The sequence below is a fragment of the Limanda limanda genome, chromosome 5 (genome assembly GCF_963576545.1).
Source record: "Limanda limanda chromosome 5, fLimLim1.1, whole genome shotgun sequence".
Classification (NCBI taxonomy): domain Eukaryota; kingdom Metazoa; phylum Chordata; class Actinopteri; order Pleuronectiformes; family Pleuronectidae; genus Limanda; species Limanda limanda.
Window position 1 is genome coordinate 8,029,328 of NC_083640.1, and position 9,763 is coordinate 8,039,090.

A 9,763-nucleotide genomic window follows, 5' to 3' on the forward strand; every position below is an offset into this window, starting at 1 on the left:
CTATTGCGATTTATTTTTAATTTCCCGAAATTTTTTGGGATTGTCATCTTAGCGGTCAATGAGTAAAGACCATGACCGCACTTTCACTGGGATCAAAAGGACTGCACTCTCAAGGTAACGTTGGACATGAGCAACAAAACACAAATTTCTCCCACCAAACCAACATTTAGTAGAAAATTATATGAAAACTTGAAAATAATCAAACTCAAATTGATTGACAAACTCAACATGGACCAGACGGGACCGAAAAACAAGGACGTGCTCAAAAAAAGGCCTCAAACAGCTGAATGGCAAACAAAAAACAGAAAATGGACCACCCAACTGAGCTCTAAATTTGTAGAATATGACAGGATATTTAATGAGGCCTTCTAAGTGCCTTTATGTTTTAACTGTGAATGTAGATTATTTAAAATCAGAATGGACATAAAACCAAGTCTATATATGCTAAAAAACACCCCCATCCCTGATCCCCACAGTTCAAAGAGTATAGATAAAATACAATGTTGTCATATGCTTGACTTGTAGCCAATATTATTCATGTGATTACAGTCTAATCAACGTTCGCAATATTTTTGCTTGGAGGAAAACAAAATCCCTGCCGTGAAGCAGTAATACTCTGACACTGTTACTGCATCAGGCTTAAGACTTAGATTAGCACATTTTATCACTGCTCCCATCCCACCCACCCGCTACCTCTAAAAGCATTTACCTCTTAGCCTTAGTCTAGCTATGTCACATCTATGTCAACGCCATAAAGTAGGATTGATAAAATAAGAAAAACATGTTCCAAGTCTGCATTTGACCCCAACCAATGCAGAAAACAAAGATCACAGATCGATTGTCCCATCGTAAAAGGTAGGACAGAGTGAAAGACAAAAGGAAACAAACCATAATCCTTTCAAATAAGGTGAGAAAAACCATGTCAAAATGGCTAAAATTCCTTTGTTCTTTCTGTTTGCATATTATTCAGACTAGGATACTACATTGATTTATGTGAACAGATCCAGGGCTGTTCCTACTGTGCTGAGTTGACAGAATGAGTACTTGTGTCTCAGTTAGATGCTGAGTATTTACCTAAAAGCCTACCTCACAACAAAACACATAGAATAGTTCAGTATAAATCTGCCATCAGAGTATAAGAGGAATATAAATGTTTTCACTGTGAGGATGTTAATCACCCATTACATGGATGACAGCATCTAAAACCACCTTGGCCAACAGACTGAGATCTCCAGTAGTGATACAAGTTAAAATCCTTAAGTGTTTTGTAGAACAAACGTCATAAGAGAGCAAAACAATATCTTGAAAGTATGCAGGGCCATTCTCTTACTCTGTTCTGTGCATTTGCCAAAAACAAACACACAAGCTAGCAAATGTAATGCACTCCTAACATAGCACCTTCTTAGTCATCATTTTAACCTGGCTGACGATGAAACAGCTGACAAGGACTTTGTCCCTGATCCATACAATCAGCAAGGAATATTTCCTGTTAAGTATCAAGGCTTTGTGAATTTTCTTTACAGGGTTTGGCAAAAAGATACTGTACAAACAACCTAGAACGGATTTCAAACGGAGAAAATATCTGTGCCTGGTAGGTTCTTGGCTATGAGGTAGAACCTGGTGAGTTTCATTTTAAGTTAAAATACTGTCTGTTATGAGTATGTATAGTTGTATCATGAGGTATTGAACGGATATGTCACACAAGCTTTGCACTGGCAGAAAAATCATTCCTTGTGAGTAAGTGACCTCCTGTGGCCACATGTGCAAAAACAGGTCAGGTAAAAAGGTGATATGACAAGCATCTTACCAGAGCTTTCACATTATCAATTATTGCAACATGCCTATATAACTCTGTAAATATGTTTTAAAAAAACATTGAAAGATAAAAAGATAAATCAATAAGGGGGTCTTGATTATTGGGACCTCCTCAAAAATAGTAAGTTGTTACTCCCTTTGCTTGTAAGAATCAAATTTCTATAAAGCACCCATTTCCTCTCGGCATTCATCAACTTTACTTTCACAAAATTGTCAGAAACCCTTAATGCAAGAAATGTCCTTACTAGAGGGCGCTGATTCAAAACAAAAAGAGTCCTTTAACTTGAGTTGAAATAATCACTTCTTAAAGCTTCCTTAACCTGAAGCAGAACCTAAAAATCACATCTGGATGATTGAGCCTCCTCTGGACTACATTTTGAGCTTTCCTCCATATCATTGGCTGGTGCCTCTTCTGCATATTGTGCCTCAAAGGCCATTCCCTCAGACGCTTCCTCTTGGTCCTTCTGGCCTGAGCTTCCCTCCTTCCTCTCTGGAGAATCAATATGATTGGTGCCCTCTGATGCGCCCATGTGCTTCTTCCGCAGGTGCTGGTTGAGGGTGCCCTGAAAAGGGAAGCATTTTCCACAGATCTGACAGTGGAAGGGCTTGTTGTCCGTGTGGCCTCGGATGTGGTACTCGAGCTGATCTTTCCTCGTGTACTTCTTGCCACAAAACTTGCAAACAAACGGAGTGATTCCCATGTGCAGGCGCATGTGGCGGTCCAGGCTCCCTTTCTGATTGAAGGTCTTTCCACAGTAGATGCAAATGAGTCTCTCATTGTAAGGGTACCATTGGCTCCGCAAGCTGCGCTCCCGCACATCATTCTCCAACCCTGTGGCTCCAACAGTTGACTCGCTGTCATCCGAGCCTGCGTTGATATGACTCAGTATCCCTGCTGGGATGGCCAGGGGACGCTTTGCCCTGGCTCGCCCACCTCTGAAGCCACTGAGTATGGAGCGGGAAGGACTAGAGCTGTTGAGGTTGACAAAACATGGGGACGTGTTTGAGGACAGCCCTGAGTAAGAATAGGTAGCAGGCTGGATGACAGGACAGTAGGAACCCACACTAACAGCCAATACCTGTTCTCCATCCACCAACTCTGTGTGGTAACCATCATCACCAGCTGAGGAGCTGTCAGAGTAAGTGGGCCTTTCTGTCTTCTCTACTTTCACAGTTACATCTGTTACTTGGCCATCTTTGCCGATCAGTTCCACTTGCTCGGTTTCTCCCTCCATGGGAGTATCATGCTCTGACACACCATCACTGCTTCCACGGTCCGACTGGCCTTCCTCTTGCTGCTGCCGACCCCGGCCCAAGCTGTGCCCTATTTGAATCTGCCGGGAGTAGTAAGGGGGGGAGATCTGGGTAGGGTTCACAAAGAGGTTGCTGTCATTGACCCCATTGCGACTGGTCTGCGAGTCATCCTTCTCTGGGCTGCAGACACTAACTGGGAGGCTAATCTTGGAGTGGATGCTCTCCAAGATTTGGGTACACTTGTCAATGATGGTCTGCATCTGTAGAAAGCTGGCAGCGGTAAGAAAACTGATTATATCCTTAAGCTGCAGGGACATGTGACCTGTGTAGCAGAATGCGAGAAGCTGTTCAAACACCTCAGGGCTTTTAATGACCGAGATGGAAAGGCCACTCATGGTGCTGAGAGCTGAGTGGTCACGGAAGTACGGTGAACTAGCTGCCAGCACAGCCTTGTGGGCTCGAAATGGCTGGCCCTGGATGTGAACGATGATGTCACACAGCTTCCCTTGCAGCCGCAGCTCATTGAGCTGAGTCAGAACATTGTTACTGAACTCCGGCACATCGAACTCGATGTAACTGCCGTCGTCCATTTCTTGGATATGTTTCTCCAGTTTGTCGGCAGCCTGATGGGAAAGAAAAAAGAAAGGGAAAAAACCCATTAGGTTTTGAAACACTTCATTTGTTGTGGATTGCATGTTTTTTACAATTTCACAGTTAACAAAAAAACTGTTTAATGGAACACAAATGAGATGGGAAACATGAACACTTGAGGCTTATTTTATACAGTACTGTATATGAGAAATACCAGGCCAGTGATGTTTGATTACTGTGATTTCGCTCTAAATATGCTCGCTGTAAGCTCTTATGTGCAGTGTTATGTCGAGGTCTATCTGCCTGATGAGAACTACATATCCGTTGCAGGATTCAAGAGACAAAAAATCTAGATAGAAGCTGTTCCAGCAATGACTGTGAAATGATTTCCTGCCGAAACATCTGCCTGACCAGTCTCAGCTGTCAATCATGATGATTCACCAGCTTTTTATAGCATCAAAGTCTCAACATCAGCTAACCACATCCATTTTGATAAGAGAAAAAAAATCATGTAGATGGACAGAGATACTGGCTGCCATTGCAACTTACTTCAGCAAAGACATGGACAAAATGTAACTGTCCAGAAAAAGAATGAGCAAGGAGTAACAACTAACTATGTGAATCCTGAGCCAGATACAAAATGAACTCCATTGAGATATGAGATTTTGGTCATATCATACAGCCCTACTTCTACTTTACCTATGCAAGATGTCTAAGAGGAAGTTGAAGTAGGAACTACCACAAATATTCAAGACCATTCAACAAAACATCACCCAGTTACAAAATCTGCAAAGACATCAGATCTAAAACAACAACCGCCACTGGAGAAGATATTTGTATTAAAGCTACCATCCAATTCTCTGAATGAAAAAAAAAAAACTGAGTTGTATGTCACAACTTTTGTATGCAACGATATACGGCTACAATATTGTTATTATACTTGAATACAATGTTAAAAATATTGTGGCTGTAAAGACATTCAGCATGGTGTCTCACACACATTTGAGGGCTGGTTTCTTTTGATACACACTGTATTTATTTATTGATCATGTATCAATCAACCACTTTAGCTGACTGCACAAAAGCTTTGGTAGACAATCTTAGCAACGGGATTTTCCTGAGGTATTACCGATGTTTACATCTCGTACAGTATGTCATATTTACACTGGCTGTGTGGATTTAATTTTAAAATCTCACGCTGTTATAATATATTTAAAAGATGATTTATTTATCTATTCAGGGTTGCTTACTTGACACAGTGCACCATCTATGCCACACAATCTCTTGACAAATGCACCTATTGGCATAATGTTTAGGGTCCCAAATTTATATTACATTTCTTATATTTACTGGTACTGTAAATACTGTCCCAATGAAAGTATTGAGACGGCACAGACTAAATATTATGTAGTCAGACAACTTTACTGTTAATTCTTAAGATAAACAAAGACATCTCATGATCTACTAAGCCAGAAATGCTGAGAAATCACCAACATGATTCAAATTGTCTCCAATAAATATTTTAACCGTTTTCCCCTGACAAATAAAGTACAACATAAGCATTGAAAATACTGATGGTAGAAATGAAAGTATTAGAGGGACAGAGATAAACACTAGGTAATTCAAAGATGCAATTTAGAATCAAAAAAATTCTACATTTTATCATATGCTCATATTTTGTCAGCATACATTCATTTTTATTCATTGTTCATTTATTCCTTCAGTGCTATTACTGCTAAACTAGAAATAGTGACATGAAAGTACATGAAACAAATACAATAATACAGTGGATACGGTAAGCTTACAGTGGCTAACTATAGTCTTAAGAGGGGGCAATACAGGTATAGTTTATTTGGCAGAGTAAGAGGAAAATCTGGTTCTACGTGAAAAGGTGAGCATGCACCAGGTGTTCAATTGAATATCTTTCCTTTTGAAGCTTCTCTAATGCATCTGAATTAAAGTGTCAAAGTAATGACACTTTAATTGTGTAATTACTGTTGATTCATGTTAACCCTTTCCCTTCTGATGAACACATCATTGCCCCTCTGTGAGTTAAGATATTTCATAACATGCTAGCCACAAAAAACTTTGATTGAATCACATTTTGTCAAAATTATCAACAATTAAAACGTCAAAACCCACCAATACAAGACCTAGTAGCGGCACGGTAATACACTGACCTGAGCTGGTTAATAAAACATAAACCAATATAGACCCGGACTTCTCAGCAGAACTTGTTAAACCACTCCTGGACTACAAAAGGTACATATTGTATAATTCTGTGTTTGTAAAAGCAAATATCTCCATGTCGCAAAACCACACACGGCTTCCATCTGCCCTCATCCTATCTCTTCTTCTGAACCAGCAACCCCCCACCAATGCTGGCAATTTAGAATCCTCTTCTGCACATGCAATCCCTGTCAGCACTCTAGTTACCAAAGCATGCCAAGACACCTGTCCAACCTGTCCATATGTTCTCATCCTGGCACAGGGGAGGGAACGTTGTAACAAAACAGAGAGAATGGTAACAAGGTGTGCATTATTTTCCCTCCCCCACCTCTACATAGAACATGTTCATACACTATATCACATACCAGCATTGGCTGCCAACAAGATGCATACTGGCTCGTGCCAAGTTGACGGCCAGCCAAAGAATGTGCACTCAGTAGTTGAGACGCACATGCTTGGCTCATGTGGGAGAACCAAAAATGTTAAAACTCAGCTCAAAAAGTCCATCTGTGGCTCATGTTCTCCGCCTGGTAATAAACCTGTTTGACACAGCTGGTTCATGTAGGTACACAGAAAGGATGCTGAGTGTCTTTTGATAGTTTGGCTAACCAAAAGATCAGCACAACTGTAGTGGAAAGCTGCAGAGTCTTATATGGAGTCAGAAAAAAGAAGAAAAAAGTAGAGGATAAATCAATGTCAGCAGCTAAGCAATGTGTGCTTTCTTCAACATCAGCAGCATTTCCAGACCAGATCCAGAAGAGAAATGCTTAACAGGCAAAGGTTAGAGAGAGCAATTTAAAATGGATAGCACAAAACAAGATAAAAATAGATTGTGTTACATTAAAGGGAAGGCGTGATGTGAAGAACTTTGCTAGTGCAAGAATAACATACATTGTGGAAATTGTTAAGCGCTTAGAGGGAAGTCAATATGCAGAGTCACATATTGTATGCTTTGCCTTTGGGTGTGTTCTCTTATTTGACTTATTTGTTTATTGTGAAAAACTGGAAACCAAGAAAATGGTTATCTTTCATTACAGCCTTTTCACATGCTTGTCATATGGACACAAGTGAAAGACTTAAAGGATCTCATTATCCGTTTCCTACAACATGTCCATTCTTAACTTTGCTATGTTAAAAGTAAATGGTAAATGGTTTTGTATTTATATAGCACTTTTCTAGTCTTGATGACCACTCAAAGCGCTTTACAGTACAGTTTTACATTCACCCATTCACACACACATTCATACAGTGCATCTATTTGGAGCACTTTGTTATTCTATGGGGGGCCATTCAGGGTTCAGCATCTTGCCCAAGGACACTTCGGCATGCAGATGGGTCAGACTGGGGATCGAACCGCCGACCTTTCAGTTTGGAGGACGACCACTCTACTCCTCAGCCAAAAGTAAAACACTCATTTATAAAGACTCTGAAATCCTATTATACGTGGTACTTCATTTGTCACACGTCACGTAAGTAAGTTGGCCAAGTTCTTGGTGACCCTGTGCCACTCAAGGAGAAGGCTCTAAAATCAGATAGATGTGGTTTAGGGATTTTACTGGAGAAAAACAATGGCAGTCAAATGTTTTCCTCATGCAAAAACTGATGCATTCAGACGAGAGTCACTTTGAACCACAGCAGCGAGACTCCAACTCTGTCCTCCATAACTGGTGCTTTCCTCCAGCAGATGTTACCCTGCGTTTTGTCTACATTTAGGTCTGACAAGTGTACAGCATGAAAGGTGCTTTTAACAACCTGTACTCATTATCTAGGTCACTATACCGCTCTATTGTCTTCTCACCTATATGGACACCCTGCAGTGATTACGCTGTTACAAGTTTTTATCACCGCCAAATAGGTAGGGGAACGGTTTGAGCTGCATATCCACCATATGCTGTTAAAATTTGGGGGTACATTTCCCAAAACAATATCAAAATGACTGTGATCAAACTGGTAGAATTAAATTCTTTAGAAAATTCATTCCAAAAACGAGTTGAACAACATCGCAAACACAAAAGTAAAACGACATAAATGTACAGAACACAACACATGGCACCTGCTGCTGCGGACAGTATCATACCACTGCACCCACGCCCAAACCATTTCTGAATAACCAGATTCTACAAGAACAGACCTCACAGGGACAGCGCTTTCTCTCTGCATTTTTTAACCGAGATCAACCTATTCACCTAGCATCTAATTTCGGCCATAATGGCTCCAACCAGCAGAGTTTTACAGCTTTTCCCCCCAGAACAGAAACAGGACTATAAAAGCTGCAGGCTGCAGTTAAATGGGTGCAAAACCATAATGCCTACTCATGCAAAATGCTGAAATGGCCCTGGCCCTGCTCTGTTCTGACATGCCTTCTAGTTAAAATATTTGGACTGGTGTCAGATGCAGTATCCAGGGAAAACCGTGTGTTTTCTTGGTTTCTCACTGGGTGGTGGATGCAGCAGGGTGGGAGATCTCAGGGCTGAGCTGCCACAGGACAGAACACGAAAACAAAGTCCGAGGTGAACTCAGGTGTACTGAATAACCTGCCATGTCCCTGCACTTCGTCCTTTGCAGTCCCATCATAACACACAACCCAGTGCCACTGGTGTCGTTAAGACTTCAGGTTCACTTTCTGACAGTATGAACACACTCGGGCCCGATGCCGCCCAGTACACTACGAGACGTTATCACAAGTGTAAGCTACACATTTAAGAATTAAAAAGTCACATTTAGCCGTGTTAGCATCACCGTGTATGGACACTGCGGGTGGTTAGCATGTACTACTGCTACCGGAGCACCTGCACACAATGCGGACACACAGGGGAACCAAAGTGCGGCGTTGGAAACTTTAAAACAAAAGCATTCTGTCAGTGCTTCACTTAGCCCCGTACTCGGGTTAGCCATCGATGTGGGGCTGTACATAGCGGAGCGACTAACGGTAGGGTTAGCTCGACCACCCCCACCCCCCCAAACCTGCTTTATGTGGTCATGTCTCCACTGTTTCTCATTTCTACCGTAACTCATAGTTAGATTGGTGTTGGTTGAACATTAGTATCGACTCGCAGGGGTGGAAACACCCGACTACCAGGCAGCACACACCGCTAACAGGCTAACCAGCTGTGAGTGCTAGCCTGACACCGAACATGTATCACATTAAAACGCGTAACTTCTTAACAAACTTCCGTCTGTCACCCACAGCTTGTTAGCTTGCGACTGAATACACGTTTCCCATAAGCACAAGTCGTGACAACACTACAGAGTGCAGTGGCTGAGTTTGCAGCGTCGCACACACACAAGTGTGTCGGCTGTCATACGAGCTAGCAGCTGTGCTCGCTAGCTTAGCTGTCATCCAGGGCTACGTAGCGAACAGCGGCGGCTAATGCTAACTAGCAGTCGGTGGCTAGCGTGCGGCCGCAGACAACGATTCCCCCACCCCCCCTTCCCCATTACTTACAGTGTGAGGGCGAAGACGAGCCGACATTGCATTACGGTGACGAGTCCGAGCCGAAGTTCGAGTCCGCCAAACTCCCCGTCCTGCAGATCAGCTCGGAACCTGGTCCATTCCCCTCAGTGGCTCGCTAACACTACCGCCAGGCCTCCCCCCCTCTCTCCCGTCCAGATGTGTCAGACAGTTGCTGCTGCAATTTTTTGCATCAACAGGAAGTGTTCTTTTGGCTCTTTGCATTCATTCTATCAGTGAGTTTTGCAGCAGCCCCTCCCTTGCTCTCCTGTCAGTGCTGTGTGTGCTGAGACATCTTGTTCTGTAAAACATGACGTGACTCAGGACATATACATGCGCAAAAAATAAAGAATAAGTGCAGCAGAGCGGCAGTGGGTTTCTTAATGAGTTCAAGGGGGGGGCAGATACCTCCACTCATCCTCT

The 9,763-nt window shown here is 42.4% G+C and overlaps 1 protein-coding gene across 1 annotated transcript; it reads right to left on the bottom strand.

Annotated features, from left to right (window-relative positions):
* Positions 1-698: 698 nt before the first annotated feature.
* Positions 699-9,476, bottom strand: zbtb34 (zinc finger and BTB domain containing 34). The gene is made up of 2 exons (XM_061072147.1): positions 9,335-9,476; positions 699-3,692 (listed from the first exon to the last, which is right to left on the bottom strand). Exons 1-2 carry the CDS (start codon positions 9,359-9,361, stop codon positions 2,148-2,150), a joined length of 1,572 nt encoding a protein of 523 aa, XP_060928130.1. The 5' UTR covers positions 9,362-9,476; the 3' UTR covers positions 699-2,147.
* Positions 9,477-9,763: the final 287 nt, after the last annotated feature.